Below are 17,913 nucleotides of genomic sequence, written 5' to 3' on the forward strand. Positions count from 1 at the left end.
CAACAGTGGCTCAAAAGCTGGTCTCCCTGCTGCTCTGTTCCATCACAGCTAAGCCTTCAGTTCAGAATCTGAGTGGCAAGGTTACAGGGCGGAACGGTCCCATCTCCACTGTGCTGCGGTGGGAGGGGGGTCCCAGAGGAGTCTTAATTTACTCCCCCATCCCAACAACATGCCTCACATGCTCAGAGAGGGGGTTGCTGATCAGAACACATGAGAGTGGGTGGGAAGGTAATTTGGAGAGTCCACCATGTGCGAATTTTCTTTGTGTGTATCCTATCCTAGCATTTACAGCATCCCTGCATGGTAGGTCATTATTATCTTTATCTAACAAAAGGAGAAATAGACTGAAACTGGTGAAAACTTGCCCCAGGCCACATGACTAACTTCAGCTGACGTAGAAAGCTGTTAATCTGAGCTCTTTCTGCATCATCCTACTGCCTCTCCAACAAATGCGAGGGTCTAATGACTTCATGGCAACCCACTCCAGTGTTCTTGCCTGAAGAATCCCAGGGACGGGGGAGCCTGGTGGGCTGCCATCTATGGGGTCGCACAGAATCAGACACAACTGAAGTGACTTAGCAGCAGCAATAACTTCAACCAAGTCCATCTCCTTGTGACTATTCTCCACTCCATGACAGAGCTCTCTGAAGCCTGTAATCAATGAGTGTGATGCTTCACTGAGCTCTGGGAGTGTCTTTTCTCTAACAAATCCGAGTAACCACTTAGACACTGCAAAACGCAGCTGCTGTTGGACAACCAGCTGCATGGTGGATGGGAAGTCCTTTCAGCTTTCTTCTTCCCATTCAAATATCATATTTATGTAAAAGCAAAGTGATGATTGTTGAGGCTGGAGGGCTGTTTGTCTGCCACTTGGTGGGCCATCTGTTTAAGACTGCCAAACTCCTACTCGTCTTTAAAGACAGAACGAAAATGTCTTCTCTCCTTGGAAGCCCTCCAGCTCTGCCCCAAACAGAATCAAGCATTCCCACTGGGGCTTCCTAGAATACTCTGCTGGTACTGCTTGTGACAGATTATCAGCTGTTTCCCAATATTTGTAGTTTCTTCCCCCTGTAGAAAAGAGAGTGACTTCCCGGGTGGTCCAGTGGCTAAAACTCTGCATTCCTAATGCAGGGGAGCCGGTTTCGATCCCTGATCAGGAAACTAGATCCCACATGCAGGAACTAAAGATCCCGCATGCTGCAACTAAGAACAGGTGCAGTCAAATACATAACACACATAACATAATTTTTTAAAAAGAGAGAAAACCTGTAAAGAAAAGGTTACATTTCCTTCCCTTCCTTCCATCCATGTGTAGCCATGTGACTAAAATCCAGTTAACGAGATATAAACAGATGTGCCATGTGGCAGTTTCTGCGAGTCTTCCTAGAAAAAAAGGAAGATTCCTTCATCTCTTTGTCCTTTTCTCTATTCTGCTTGGAATGTGAATGTGATGACTGGAGCTCTAGTTGCCATCTTGGACCCTAAGAATGAAGGTCCTATCTTAGGAAAAGTGGAACAGAGCTGGAAGAAGTCAGAGTCCCTAAGATTTATCACAGGATAAATAATGTATAAACCCTGAATTGCCTACCTTCAGACTGTTATATGGGAGAGACATTGAATCACTATTAATTTCAAGTCTCTGTCACTCATGTGCAAACCTAATGCCGGGTTATATTACCTCTGTAACAAACAAGTGGTACTTTCCAATTACCTTAGCATAACTGTGGTTTCGTATTATCGTCCCTGCTAGACTTGTAGCTCCTCTCAGCAGGGACTAAGTTTCAGGTTGGGCTCAGTGCCAGACACATTAGTAGTTGCTCAATGAAATATCTTCTGAAGGAGGTGTGGTGAGTGATTGCATAAACAACCATGCAATGTCTGCAGAGCACTTCAACCATGAGCAACAACTGCGCTTTGCATTCGTTAGCTGACTTAATCCCCTTAAAAACCCCGTGAGGAAACCGAGGCAATCAAGACGTTCATTGATTTGCCCAAGATCACAGGGCATTGTGACAGGGCAGAGAGTAGAACCCCAGTCTGCCTCAGGCCCCAGCTCACGTGTTTTTCTACATCTCTTTTCCCCATGCTCCCAGGATGGAGGGCTGAGTTGTTGAGCTGTGCCTGAAAGGTCTCCCTTACATGCCTTTGCTGAGAACAATGAAAGATACCTAAGAAATTGCATGCATACTTTTTGTATTTCTCTCACTACCAGTTTTACTAAATTTGTTCTTCTGTGATTTTTGTGTGTGTTTTCTCTCTCCTGGAGTCTGCTGATGTGAATTCAAGCAATGAGAGAGCCAGTTCTGCCCAGAAAAATTCAGCGGATGGCCCAAAAGGTACATTAACCGCCCAAAGGGTTAATGATTTAGTTATTATCTTCAAAACCCTACTTTCTTGTTGCTTTTTTAAAACCTAATCTGCTGTCCTCATTTACACTAATGGTTCTAGCCTTGGGTCTTGGAAGTAGGTAACATCTTAGGAGAAGACATAATTGTCTTTTCAGTTCAGTTATCACTAATTAAGTTCCACTTTTGTAATAATGAGTTCAGCACAGTGTTGATATCTGTGGGGAAGAGAGATTGACGGCACTGGAAAAAGAAACCTAAGAGATGATTACTGCTCCTCTCCCCCATCAGAAAATAGAATTTATCGAGTTAGAAACCTATTTGTGCCTGGGTGTTAATTTATTGGGTGGGCCAAAAAGTTCATTTGGGTTTTTCTGTAAGATAGTGTAGAAAAACCTAAATGAACCTTTTGGCCAACCCAACACAAAGGTGACTAAGTGACTACATAGGTCAGTGCCATTAAAAAAAACCTTCATATTCTCAGTTCTAGAAATGGGAGGCATAGCTTGCCATGCAGGGCTATAGGAGGAAGCTCCAGTGTTGTCAGGAGGCAGAAGGGAGTAAGGGGAAGGCATAGGCCACAGCCACTGGAATTTCCTTAGGAAAGGCCGGATATGACAGTGTAAACAGCATAGGATTGGCTATATTGAATAATTCTGGTGGGCTTTAGGGCATAAAGGTTGTCCCTAGTTGTCTGACACCTGGACCAGGATGATTTAAGTCAGAAGAAATATTGGCTTGGTGTGAGAGTTAGATGCTTGCTCCTTGGAAGAAAAGCTATGACCAACCTAGACAACATATTAAAAAGCAGAGACATTACTTTGCCAACAAAGGTCCGTCTAGTCAAAGCTATGGTTTTCCAGTAGTCATGTATGGATGTGAGAGTTGGACTATAAAGAAAGCTTAGCATCAAAGAATTGACACTTTTGAACTGTGGTGTTGGAGAAGACTCTTGAGAGTCCCTTGGACTGCAAGGAGATCCAACCAGTCCATCCTAAAGGAAATCAGTCTTGAATATTCATTGGAAGGATTGATGCTGAAGCTGAAACTCCAATACTTTGACCGTCTGATGCGAAGAACTGACTCATTGGAAAAGATCCTGATGCTGGGAAAGATTGAAAACACGAAGAGAAGGGGATGACAGAGGATGAGATGGCTGGATGGCATCACTGACTCTATAGACATGAATTTGAGTAAGCTCTGGGAGTTGGTGATGGACAGGGAAGCCTGGCATGCTGCAGTCCATGGGTTCACAAAGAGTCGGACACAACTGAGCAACTGAACTGAACTGAACTGTGAGAGTTAGATAAAGAAGGTGATTCAGACATGGCCTCTGGTCATGCGGGAGATGTAATCAACTTTGGTCATTAGTTTGGCCCTGTAATTAATGGATCCCAAATAGACAAATACAGAACCTAAGGAAACTGTTAGAACATAAACTCTTAAGTATCATTCTAGATTATTTCACACGTCATCAGTATTTGAAAAGTTAAGCAATCTTTTTTCTTGACGGAGAAAGGGAGGTACAAAGAGGTATGTAAATTATATCTCAGTAAAACCATTAAAAATACCCTCAAACTTGAGGACCACTCATTGAGAGGTATAGAGGGGGCTCCAAATAGAGGTAAATATTTGTGGGAGACTTTGCAAGTCCCCCAAATCTACATATATATTTAATTCATGTAGACCTATGAGTCAAAGAGGAAGAATTAAAGGAAATTAGAAAATATTCTGAGCTGAGTAGAAATGAAACCCCTTTTTCTAATATGAAAAATGCTACAGAGTTTCTTCTCAACACTAAGCATTCCACAACTGTTTTAGATATAGTGATTTTATTTTTTTCTGTTTGAGTTATTTGTACTTTGTAACTATTATAAATAATGCTGCTGTGAACATTCATATGCAAGTTTTTCATGTAGATATATGTTTTCATTTCTCTTGGGTATATGTATACCAAGGGTGGAATTGCTGGGTCGTATGTTTAACATTTTGAGGAACTGCCATACAGCATTCCAAAGTGATCATCGTACACATTTTAAAGAATGTAAGAGGAGAAAAATACAGTATTATATTTACTATATACAACCAGATAGGTTCACAATATATATCATATATTTATTATTTATATTCTATATTTACTGTATGTATTGTACTTATGATAGATAACCAGGTATTTACAGTTTCTGTTGCTTTTCCTTCATTTCTGAAGTTCCAGGTTTCCCTCTGGAATAATTTTCCTTCTTACATCCCCTCCCCCCACCAAAAAAATCCTCCATTTAAAATAGGCCTGCTGGCAATTCGTTCTCTTGGTTTTCTTTCTTCTGATAATGTCTTTATTTCACCTTCATTTTTGAAGGATATTTTTTCTGGATATAGAATTCTGGGTTGACAGTTCTTTTCTTTCTGTACTTTTCAATGTTGTTCCACAGCCTCTGGTCTCAATGGTCTGATAAGAAATCCACAGTCATTTAAATTCTTGTTTCCTTTTCTCATCATAGCTGACAATTCTATCGATCATTTTTTGCTAATATTGTACTGACAGAGCATACCTATCAGACTCTGGTTTTGAGGAGACCCACAAAACAAGTCAAGAGGATTTCAGCAGCAAGAGAGCTTGAGAGTATGGTTCCTAAGCAGGTGAGCACGTGATTGCAAGTTGCATAGTAGAGATGGCTTAAAAGGTGCTAGGAGTTCTGGCTAGAAAATTTAGGTCTGTGAAAATGTCAGAGTAAAAACTGGGGTGTTTCTGATTGTAGACTCGGTTAATACAGTAAGGAAATCTCCTGCAGATAATTATTGACAAAAGTGGGCACAAGTTTGGGTGAGCATTTAGCCTGGATTTCTCCAGATTTAAATTATTTGCTTGAAACTCAGGAGCCTGGGTGTAATGGAAAGAGAACCCTGGGCCTCCGTTTGCTACTCTATAAAACGTGAGCAATAATTCCTAGGTCCTGGTGGTCTTATGAGGTTTATCTGAGGTAGTGATGATAATTAACACGTAATAAATACTTACTATATGTCAGGCATTATACTAAACCTATGGAGAAGGAAATGGCAACCCATTCCAGTATTCTTGCTTAGAGAATCTCATGGACAGAGGTGCCTGGCAAGCTACTGTCCATGGGGTCGCAGGAGTCAGACACGACTTAGCAACTAAACCACCACCACCACCACCATACTAAACCTGTGCATACAACATATTTTATTTTACTGTCACAATCCTTTGAAACAATTAGTCCTGCTATTCTTTAGTTTATTAGTGAGGAAATTGATGCTCAGAGCATGCTGAAACAAATACCCAGCATAGCCAAATAAGTGTGCATGTGTGTGAAGTTACTTGTGACCCTATGGACTGTAGCCCACCAGGCTCCTCTGTCCATGGAATTCTCCAGGCAAGATTACTGGAATACTGGGTTGCTATTTCATAATGGCACAGACTGGCCCTCGCTGGGAGATGGGGCTTTAGGAATTATGGGACTAAATGATCCTTGAGTTCCCTTCTGACTCCAAGTTTCTGTGATCCCAGTGGAATCTTGCTAAAGAGTAGTGATTCCCAACTGGGGGCCGTTTTGCCCCCCAGGAGACATTTGGCCATGTCTGGAGGCATTTCTGGTTGTCACAACTGGGGGTGGTGGGGGCAGAGTACTACTAGTATCTATTACATGGAGACCAGGGATGCCACTCAGCATTCTACAATGCCCAGGACAGTCTCCCACAGCAAAGAATTATCTGGCCCCAAATGGCTAAGTGCCAAGGTGGAGAGAGCCTGCTCTAGATAAAGGAAATCTCATTGAAGCAATTAAAATGAATAGGAATAGGGACTTCCCTGGCACTCCAGGGGCTAAGTCTCCACCCGCCAAATGCAGGGGGCCCAGGTCTGGTCCCTGGTTGGGGAACTAGATTCCACGTGCTCCAACTAAAGATCCCACATGCAACGGCTAAAAAAGATCCCGTATGCTGCAACTAAACTAAAAGAACACACCGCAACTGAGACCTGGTGCAGCCAAATATTTAGTAAATAAATACATATGTTTTTTTAATTAAAAAATAAAGTAAAATAAAACAAAGTAAATAGGATTAGAGAATAATGTGGTTAGGTGCTGCTACAGTGTTTATTCATGACAGAGTTTTTGTCTGGTTAAATTATAACCACTTCTTCAAAATAAAAGGTATTAAAAAAAAATAACAAAAGTAGTACACAATCACTACAGACATTTTGGAGAAAAGGCAGAGGAATATAAGGAAAGAAAACAAATCACTGTCAGCCCCTGCCTGTTCTCTTTCCTCATCTCTATTCAGCATCTCAAACACAGAACATCCCAAACAGGCCTCTTGATTGTTCTACTCTGTCAACCTTTTCTTCCCTAGACTTTCCCAGCTGGGCAACTGGTACCTAACCCTTTAGAGTCATCATTGACTCCCCTCTTTCTCACACCTACTTTGACTCCATTAATAAATCCTGCCATTTCTGCTTTTACAGTATAATCACAAATTATATGATACAGTATAATCACTTCTCACCTGTCTCCCAACTACCCAGCCCCAGCCCCAGCACTAACCGAACCACTGTCGAGGCCTCCTAAGTGCTCTTCTTGCCTCCATGCTCACCCACTGCAGTCATTTCTCCACACATCAGTTAAAGGGATCTTTAGAAAAAAATTAATCAGATCATGTTGTGACCCAGCTCAAAACCTTCCCAGTGGCTTCAGTCACACTTAGAAAATCCTAACTCCTTTCTGTGGCCTGGAGACCCCACTCCTTCTTCAGCTTCATCATTTGTTCTCTTTTGAGCCACACGGGCCTGTTTTCCATCTCTCAGCCACACCGAGCTCCTGTCTGTCTTGGGGTTCTCTTGCATTTGCTGTCCCCTTTGCCTGGAACATTGCACAGATCTTCCTTCCATTGTTCAGAGTCTGCCAGGATCGCTCCTCCTCAAGGCAGCCCTCCCTGACCACCCCATGGAAAAGATTCCGTTCCTCCCCAGGCTCCCATACCACCACCCACACCCCTTGCTCTGCTTGACTCTTACCTGAAGCCCTTATTATTCTGTAGTATCATGCACACTCTTACTTATTGATTAGTTTATTGTTTTCCTCTCAACTATAATACAAGCCCTTTAGGGCTGGAATGTGTCATCTTATCGGCTGATATGCCAGTGTCTAGATCAGTGTGTGTACATAGTAGTCACCCAGTATATATTTGCTGAGTGAGTTGCTAACATTTTAGGAACTAGGCTTCTATTCTCTCATCTATCTTTTTTTGGTTGATTTATTTCATATAATTATATTTATTTCATACAATATACGTAATATTATCTACTTAATTTTGTATCTTGATTTTTAAAATTACTATTGCATCTGAAACCATATTTTAGTACCAACTCTTAGTAAACATTTTAATAGTGGCATACTATTCCTTTGGGTAGAGATATCAACATCTCCTTGAACATTTAGATTATTCCAGTCTTCTGCTGTAGTAATTATCACTGCAGTAAACATCGTAGTGCGTAAGTCTTTTTTGCTTGTGGGTAATTTTCCTTAGGATAGCATCCTAAAATGAGTTCCTAGATAAAAGATATGAGTACTTTTACGTTTCTTAATATATACTGTAAAAATGGCTGCTAAGTCACTTCAGTCGTGTCCGACTCTGTGCGACCCCAGAGACAGCTGCGCACCAGGCTCCCCCGTCCCTGGGATTCTCCAGGCAAGAACACTGGAGTGGGTTGCCATTTCCTTTATTGTACTCCTCTCTCTTTCCTACTCAGTCTTACCCTGCCTGCAAAAGCCCTCCGCTGACTCCAAACCTCTTCAACATTTATGGGAAGAGCCCTCTGATTGTGTACTTCCTCCTGAACTACTCCACCCTGCAGCAGCATGGCCAAGACGTGTTGATGGTCCGGAGAGAAAGAACCAAGACCATCTCATATCCTTTCCACCGTGGGTTAGACACACATCACTCCAGATCCCTGCTTCCCCTTCCAGAAGCAAGGGTGAAGAGAGACACATCCAACCCTTAGCACAGCACCTGACACATAGTAGGGACCGATCAAGGGTGACCATTGATACATGCCTATGGGTCAGAATCCTGCTCAATTTAATTCAAAACCTGCCTCATGCTGTGTGGGACCCTGGGCAAGTTAGATTTCCCTGTGTGTAAAATCTCTTCCTATCTACCATAAAGAATGGGCTACTTAGCGACTCTAACATACTTTGCAATTTACTAATGCCTCCCAGATGCTCACTGACCCCACAGTATATATTGATCAGGAATTTTGGTGTGTAGGTGTGTGTTTCTTCTAGCATCCTCCTCACACACACACACCCCTCCTCAAGACCCATTAGCAAATTCCTGGCCCCATTGACATTTATCCTAAAGATATGGTCAAAACCCAGATCTTAAGAAAATGGGTGTGATACGTATTGGCATCTGAGTCTTAGCAGTTTCCATAGAGGGTCAGAACATGGGATCAAATAGACCCGGATTCAGGAACCAACTCAACTGCTTACCAGCTGAGTGATCTTAGACAAGTTCCAGCTTCTCTCTGAGCCTCATTTTTTCACCTATAAAATGGGGATAACAGTACCTGCCTCATAGGGTTGTAATGTAGAGAAAGGTACAGCGCCTGGCAGGTAACAAGCGATTGAATGAATGTTACCTGTCAGCATAGTACTTTGTTATTTATAAAATGCTTTCCCTTATATCACCTCATTGTTCTGTAAGGACAGTGTAGTGTAGTAGAAGGAGCCTGGGTTGGGGATACCCAGCCCTGGATTTGAGTCCCAGTTCGGTAGCCCACTGGCTTCAAGATCTCATGTGCACACCTTCAACTCTAAGCTCAGTATCTTTATCAACTCATTCCTAAAATGAGGATAGTCACACCAAATCAATAGTGTTGTGACCAGGATTAAATGGCATAGAGCTGGTACTAAAAAAAGTAGTAACCATCATTATCATTAACAGCAACTGCTGCTGCTAAGTCGCTGCAGTCGTGTCTGACTCTGTGCGACCCCATAGAATGCAGCCCACCAGGCTCCGCCGTCCCTGGGATTCACCAGGCAAGAACACTGGAGTGGGTTGCCATTTCCTTCTCCAATGCATGAAAGTGAAAAGTGAAAGTGAAGTCGCTCAGTCGTGTCCGACTCTTAGCGACCCCATGGACTGCAGCCCACCAGGCTCCTCCATTCATGGGGTTTTCCAGGCAGGAGTACTGGAGTGGGGTGCATTGCCTTCTCTGAGGTAGGTATTATTATCCCTATTTTATAGATATGGCAATGGAGGCACAGAGGGCGACATACATTGTCTGATGTCCCACAGCTCATGATGAGTGAAACTGAGATTCTGACCAGTTCAGAAAGGGTGGAAGGGAGGGGAAGGTAGAGAGAACTTTTCAGCATATTAATACAAACATGAGATAGGGAATCAGAATTGACCCTGAAAGGAAAGGAAAGTTGGAATCCCTTTCTATTCACCACTTTGATAATAGAGTAAGAATTTTAGATGATAGTCTAAAATAAGCACTTCTAGGCCTTCCAGGAGCTTCCTAGGTGATGCAGTGGTAAAAAATAAATCTGCCTGCTTATGCATGAGATGCAAGAGATGTGGGTTCAATCCCTGGGTCAGGAAGATCCCCTGGAGAACGAAATGGCAACCTGCTCCAGTATTCTTGTCTGGGAAATCCCATGGACAGAGGAGCCTGGCGGGCTACAGTCCATGGGGTTGCAAAGGATCAGACACAGCTTACCGACTGAGCATAGCACACAGCCCTTCCATCAGCAGGAGGGGAGAAGGACTTTATTAAAGATGGGAGAGTGGCCGAACCATGGAGAGGTTAGGCTTTTTCTTTCCCAAGCAGGCCACAATCAAGGCCATGGAGGGTTTCTTGCTCAGGTTTCTAGAAGCAGGTCAGTTTTCCCACTTGGGCATCTCCCCTCCCTGCTCCCCATGCCCTGGACATATCCCACCAACAAAGCTGAGTCAATACCAGCTGATGGTGTGGGGTTTTCCTTGACATGAAAGCCACTGAGTCCACCCTGACCTACGCTGAGGTCATCAACCTGACACTAAGCAACATGAAGAAGCGGAGGGAAAACTTCCACCAGCTGAACTGGCTACACTGGAGTGAGTGGAATTATTTTGACGAGTACCTGAAGGAGCTGCAGGACAACTTCCTCAGGTATTTAATGGGCCTTCAAGGGAAAGAGGCGTGGTTTCAGCATTTGTCTATTGCAGCATGTCACACTAATTTGTAACTGGGGTCCAGCCCTGTAACCCATGCATTCAGAATGTAAATTCCACAATAACAGAGACCAGGTCTTTTTTTTACAAGTTATTTTTTTTCTGACTACAAAAACATTTGTGCACAATGAAAACAAAGAACCTGGAAAAACACCTATAGGTACACACTCACATTGCCAATATTTTTCTATAAATTTATGCAGTCTTTTTTCCTGGGCACATATATCTGTATCTCCAGGGGTGCAATTGGTGAATCTGGAATAGGAAATTCTAGAGGACAAATAAACTGGTTTCTTCAGCACATAAAAAGCAAGGAAAATAGAAGAGGAGGGGAGGAGGGAGGAGGAGCTGTTGTTGTTTAGAAGACACTGGAGAGATATATTAATCAAAACATTGTTTGGATCCTGACTTAAATCAATCAGTTGAGATAATTATCTCAATTATGAGATAACTGGGGAAATTTGAACATTGACCTGGTTTTAAGTGATATTAAGAAATTTCTTTTATTAGAGTGTTCTTTCTTAAAGATATTATAATAATTTTGTAGTTATTTTTTAAAGAGTTTTGTCCTAAAGAGATATATCATGAAGTATTTATGGCTGAAATGACACAGTGTCTAGGATTTGCCTTAAATTAAATCATTTGGCATGGGGACAGGGAAGCAAAGGAGATAATAGATGAATCAAGATTGACTTCATATTGATAACTTTTGAACCAAGATAATGGGTAAATGATGTTAATTATACAACTTTCTTTATATATGTTTAAATTTTTGAACAGTCTTTATTGTTATTCCATAACAGTAATGGAAGATGACAAATGCCCATGTGGAATATTAGTTGTAGGTGGGTTAGGACTCTTCAGGGATGTCAATTACCACTTGTTCCCCTAATGTGCCTCCCTTGTGGCTCAGTCAGTAAAGAATCTGCCTGCAATGTGGGAGACCTGGGTTCAATCCCTGGGTTGGGAAGATCCCCTGGAGGGAGAGCATGGCAACCCACTCTAGTATTCTCGCCTGGAGAATTCCCAAGGACAGAGGAGCCTGACGGGCTGCAGTCCACGGGGTTGCAGAGTCGTACATGACTGAGTGACTAAGCACAGCATCTGTAATGTAGCATATCCGTTTGGAGCACTGGCATTGAAGGTGGACAGAAGCTGCAGGTACAGCTCTGTCTCACCCTCTCTATGAATTAGGTCCATCATTTAGCCCATGTGAGTCTTGGATACCCCATCTGTAAAACAAGGACACTACTAACAGAGGAGTTGTGTGGGTTAAAGGAGATGTCTAGGTTGGTACCTGGCTCACAGGAAGTGCTCAGCAAATGACGGCTCTTAGAGGTAATACATGTGACCTCATTCCCTGAAAACTGCAGGATCCAAAGCAGCACCAGGTCTTGGAGTTGGAGAGTTTGCTACTGGGGAGGCCTAGAGCAGTGTTCCTTAGAAAAGGCAATCCAGGAGCTATCTTGCAGGGATCTCTGCTTTAGGTGGAGGAAGAACCTAGTTAGCACATGCAGTTGGTGCTGCAATGAAAGAGCAGGATCAATTGCTGCTGCAGAACTTAGTTTCCTTGTGAGTCAGAGCCATGATCCTTAAACTTGTATGGGGGCCAAGCACCTGCAATTCAAAACACCCTTTGCAGAATTTTATGAAATGTTTCGACATATGATCCTGTCATACAAGCTAAAGATGCTCTTACTAGTGGAAAATAGGCACCTAAGACAGGTATTGGAGAAGAAAATGGCAACCCACTCCAGTATTCTTGCTTGGGAAGTTCCATGGACAGAGGAGTCTGACATGCTACAGTCTGTGGGATCGCAAAATTGTTGGACATGACTTAGCAACTCAACAACAAGACATGTATAGGCTTCAAAATCCCAAGAAATGACAATATAGGAAATACTGCTCAGTTGTTCAGTCATGTCTGACTCTGTGACCCCATGGACTGTAGCCCACCAGGCTTCTCTGTCCATGGACTCTTCCAGGCAAGAATAGTGGAGTGGGTTGCCATTTCCTTTCTCCAGTAGAAAATACTATCAAGGATTTATGTCCAAGTTTTCCTGTTAGAAAATATCATCACAACAAAGACAAGTGCGGTTTGCTGCTTGTTTGTCTCTCCACTGCAAGCAGAAGCTGGCTTCAGAAGGTTAGGAAAAGAGGATGCCAAAAGTGAGAATGTTGTGTCAACATGATTTTTTTCTCTTGACTTGGGGAAAGACGTTGGAATAATCACCAGTTCAGGCCAAGGTCAACAGTAGTTTCTTACTACCAGTCTTTTTACATCTATTCCATAGCAGCAGAGACGTATATGACACATCTTAATTCATTTGAATATATTTTTATTGCTATTTTGACTACCTTGAATGTCCATAACTTGTTTCTTCATTGAATAGAGGTCTACTCACCTTTCAAAGGTCAGCTGGTATACTTTCCAATTCCATTGAGAACCTTCTCCTATCATAATAGAAGTAGCAGAAAGTGACATTTACCGAACACTTCCTGTATATTACTCCAGGCCCTGTGCTAATCGCTGGACCTATGGTAACTCAATTTATCCTCAACATTATACTCGGTTCTATTATTACCATGTTGAGATGAGTACACTAGCGAGGAGAGGTTAAGTAACTTGCTCAAGGACACACAGCAAACGGCAGAACCCCAAACTGAATTCCGCTTGCCTCAAGTTCATGCTTCAGCTTTCTCTCAGATGGTTGGTTTTCCTCACCTCTCTTGATAATTTGAGTACATTCCACTGAGTCAGGGACAATGTCTTATTTCTCTGTACCCCCCAGGGTTGTATGACTCCCAGCACAGAGCAGGAGCTTGGTGACTGAGTTGCTGTTGTGTGGCCAAATTTCTGCTTCAGTCAGTTGCTCTCGATAGATGTAATAAATGAATTTGTAAATATCTGCCACTTTTTCATGTGAAGATAGAGTAAAGAGTAAAAAGATAATGCTGACTCTTTAGTCTTTTTCCATGTGTCTTTGTGATTTCCCCACAGGGAGGTGAAGAATATTAATCAAAGAGAGAAAGACAAAAAAAAGGCAAACCATGTGTTCATCCAGGCTTCAACCTTCCTTGACGACACTCCTGAAAAGAAATCTAGAAGAAGATATCAGAGGGAGACTGAGTTTATTTTGAGGTTTGTTTGAACAAAGACCATAGGAAAAGTAGAAATGTGAACATTGTAGGAATTCTTAATACATGGAAAAATATATATATATAATACTTTTATATTATAAAAGTCCACTCACTTTTATATGTTAATCACTCAATTCTCACTTTATTTTTATTATTATTAGGGGTAACTGTAAGGGCTACCAATGACCTTGTACTTCCTCTATGCCAAATACTTGTACTTTATGAACTGTTTGAGTCAGAGCTCTTAGGTTGCAAGTACCACAAAACCAACTCAAACCTGCTTGAGTGGAAGGAAAATCTCATGGTTTTTGTAACTGGAAAGGCCACAGACAGACTGGCTGTAGGTACGATAGACCTGAGGGCTCAAAGATTTTTTCAGATTCTTTCCTTTTCTTTGTTTCTTAAAAAAATTTTTTTTATTTATTTACGTAGGCTTTACTGGGTCTTTGTTGCTGCACGTGGGCTTTCTCTAGCTGCAGTGAGCAGGGGCTACTCTTCATTGCAGTGCAAGGGCTTCTCACTGTGGTGGCTTCTTTTGTTGCAGAGCGTGGGCTCTAGGGCACATGGGATTCATTAGTTGCGGTGCTTGCAGGCTCTAGAGAGCAGGGGTGGGGGCGGCTCAGTAGTTGTGATAGACGTGGCTCGTGGCTCGTAGCTCTTGGGCTTAGTTGCCCTGAGGCATGTGAGATCTTCCTGGACCAGAGATCCAACGGGAGTCACGTATATTGGCAAGCAGATTCTTGTCCACTGGATCACCAAGGGAGTCGTCTCCCTTTCTTTTGTGACCCTCTGTTCCTGTGTGCTGGCTTGCTTTTCAAGCTACCTCTGCCCTTGAAAGAAAAGACCCTGATGCTGGGAAAGATTGAGGGCAGGAGGAGACGAGGACGACAGAGGATGAGATGGTTGGATGGCATCACCGACTCAATGGACATGAGTTTGGGTAAATACGAGGAGTTGGTGATGAACAGGGAGGCCTGGCGTGCTGCGGTTCATGGGGTCGCAAAGAGTGAGACACAACTGAGCGACTGAACTGAGCTGCCCTTGAAAGAAAGAGCGCCAAGAACAGCCCCAAGCCTATGTCTTTATAGTGTATGACCTGAAAGAAAGAGAGACACCCTCTCCCAGCCTCCATAAACTAAGTAAGCCTCATAAAAGTCTCTGATGGTGATGCCAAAAGCTCAGTCTCTGAACACCAGTGCCGAATCGAACCTCAGAGACAGAGTTTTGGATGAAGTAGAAAAGAAGAGACTTATTGTTTTGCCAGGTGAAGTGGGGACACAGTAGACTCCTGCCCTCGAAACTGTGTGTCCTAACCCAGGAGGATTTAATGAGTTTTATAGCAATTTCTCTTGAGTTTTCTTTGACCTATGTGTTGTTTAGAAGTATATTGTTTAATCTCCAAGTATTTGGGGATTTTCCAGCTCTCTCTCTCTGCTATTGATTTCCAGTTTGATTCCTTCTTGGTCTGAGAGCAGGCATAATGTGATTTATCTTTTTTTCAGATTTGTTTAGGTATATTTTTGGGGCCCAGAATTTGGTCTGTCTTGGTGAATGTTACATGTGAGCTTTCAGAGACTGTATAATCTGCTGTTTGGGGGTGATGTAGACTATAGATGTCAGTTACATCCAGTTGATTATTGGTATTGTTGAGCTCAAGTATGTCCTTACTGATTATCTGCCTGCTGGATCTGTCCATTTCCGATTAGAGGAGTGTTGAAGTCTCTGACTATGATAGTGGAGTCACCTATTTGTCCTTGTTTTCAAGCAGTTTTTCCCTTGTGTAGCTTGATGCTGCTTTGTTAGGAGCATACACATTAAGAATTGTTATGTCTTCTTGGAGAATTGACTGCTTTATCATTATATAATGTCCTTCTTTATCCCTGATAACTTTTTTTGCTTTTGAATCTGCTCTGTCTGAAATTAGTATAGTTACCCTTGCTCTCTTCTGATCAGTATTAGCATGGTGTATTTTTCTCCATTCATTTACTTTTAATCTATAGCCACATTCTCTTTTAAGGAGCATTTCCAGAAGTCCCAAACAACATTTCCACTTCCATCTCACTGCTAGAACGTGAATGTATGGCTACAGCAATTTCTTTATTTTTAATAAATATTGTTTAAAAATATTTAAAATGTTCTTTTATTAAAATAAAAATGATTATGATTTTATAATATTAATGAGGTACAACTTAGCATAACATTTGCCCACTTTGCCAGTGCAGTTCAGTGATTTTAGTAAATTTACAGAGATTTGCAACAATTACTGCAATTTAGCTTTAGAACTTTTTCATCACCCTAGAAAGATCCCTCATGCCCATGTGTAGTCAATTTCTTTTAACTTCTCCCTTTTTAATAACCTCCTTGGAAATATCATATAACATTACCGATTTATTTCAAGGGCCAGATATTAGTCACATGGTGATGTTGGCTTCAAAGGAGACTGGGAAATGGGTTGTTTGTTTGTTTTTTAAATCTGGGTACATTACCATCTTAAACAAAAACTGGCTCCATTGCTAAAGTGAAAAGGGAGAGTGGATGATGAGTTGTTAAATAACCATCTCTACCACAGATAGATGTGTTATACTCTCCATTTCAGAGATAAAGAAACCAAAGCATAATGATTTGAGCAATTTAATGAAGGAAAACTTTCAACCTTCTAGTTGAAAGTTTTCCTTCAAACCGGGAAGGAAATTTTCCTTCCTTCCTTCACATTTTAAAAATAATAGTTTAGCTTGAGGCCCACCTGTTTGAACCACAGAATCCTGTAAATTCAATGGTGACTCATTAGCATTCTTTCTGATATCCAGATTAGATTCTCAGAAATACAAAAAGCCAACTAATCTAATTCACCAATGTTATTGTTATTCCCTCAGACAAGACTATCTTTCAATTACTTCTTTTTTTAAATTGAAGTGTAGTTGAATTACAATGTTGTGTTAATTTCTACTGTACAGAAAAGTGATTCAGTTATACATCAAAATAAATTCTTTTTTATATTCTTTCCACTACAGTTTATCTCAGGATATTGAATATAGTCCCCTGTGCTATACAGTAGGACTTTGTCATTTATTCATTTTATGTGTAATAGTTTATATCTGGTAATCCCAAACTCCCATTCTATCCCTCCCCCACCCTTTCAGTTTACAGCTTTTCACCCTTACTTCTTAATCCAGCTAACCCCTCAGTAACCCTTAAAACCCAGCTCAGACATCACCTCCAGGAAGTCTTCCCTGATTTACCCACTGGGGGTATTGTCCTGTGCTTTCCTGATCACATACCACAGAACATAGTATATTCTAGTCACAGATTTGCTTGTCCATAGATTGAGATTTGTCCTTGAGATCAGGAATACTGCCCTAGATGACTTTTTTATTCCCTCCAGGGCCTAGCATCCAACGGATCCTCAGTCAATACTTAGAAGATGAATGAGGGAGTCATTGCCATGTGTTCAGCACTCTGCTTCAGTTATTTGCTATTTCCAGTATTTTGGCTGATTTGTAAACTTTTTCTGTCAATACTTATCAAGATTCTAGTGAAACCTTTGAAGAGATCACACTGAAGTTTTGAGCCAATTTTTGTTAATGTCTTTTTTGTTTCCCCCACAGGAAGGAAAAGGAAGAGAGGGATGGAGAATGGAAACAGAATTTGACTGACTCTTCCTTCTCACCATCAAGCACTGATGAAGTCTCTTCCCTGTAGGAACTTGGAAGCTACTACAAAATTTCTGACATTCCTGCTAGTAGGAGAACAAAAACAGGGGAAAAAGAAACTTGTGGCCAAAGACTGAGAAATAGAAATAAATATTCCCAGGATAGGGGAAAGATTCCACTATAGTTTTTCCTAGGTTGAGTGAAAAGCAGGAGAGGGGAGATTTTTCCTTAGGTCACTACATTTACTCATGCATTTACTCTCTTACCCATTATTTTACTTATATAGCTAACAATATTAAGTGGTGGCTCAGATGGTAAAGAATCCACCTGCAATGAGGGAGACCTGGGTTCTATCCCTGAGTCAGGAAGATCCCTTGGAGAAAGGAATGGCAAAGTACTCCAGTATTCTTGTCCAGAGAATTCCATGGACAGAGGAGCCTGGAGGGCTACAGTTCATGGGGTCGCAAAGAGACAGCTGAGCGACTAACACTTTCACTTTCTTTGTAATAATAATGGCTACCAGCTTACTGTTTATTCTGTGC

The 17,913-nt window shown here is 41.8% G+C and overlaps 1 protein-coding gene across 1 annotated transcript in view; it reads left to right on the forward strand.

Annotated features, from left to right (window-relative positions):
- Positions 1–17,374, forward strand: part of FAM227A (family with sequence similarity 227 member A) — a 43,520-nt gene extending 26,146 nt beyond the window's left edge. Inside the window, exons 10-14 of the mRNA XM_055573645.1 lie at positions 4,888–4,982; positions 8,110–8,267; positions 10,366–10,518; positions 13,582–13,685; positions 17,325–17,374. Of these exons, the coding sequence (XP_055429620.1) occupies positions 4,888–4,982; positions 8,110–8,267; positions 10,366–10,518; positions 13,582–13,685; positions 17,325–17,374 (560 nt within the window). The remainder of the gene's footprint in view (positions 1–4,887; positions 4,983–8,109; positions 8,268–10,365; positions 10,519–13,581; positions 13,686–17,324) is intronic.
- Positions 17,375–17,913: the final 539 nt, after the last annotated feature.

Source organism: Bubalus kerabau, chromosome 1 (genome assembly GCF_029407905.1).
Source record: "Bubalus kerabau isolate K-KA32 ecotype Philippines breed swamp buffalo chromosome 1, PCC_UOA_SB_1v2, whole genome shotgun sequence".
Classification (NCBI taxonomy): domain Eukaryota; kingdom Metazoa; phylum Chordata; class Mammalia; order Artiodactyla; family Bovidae; genus Bubalus; species Bubalus kerabau.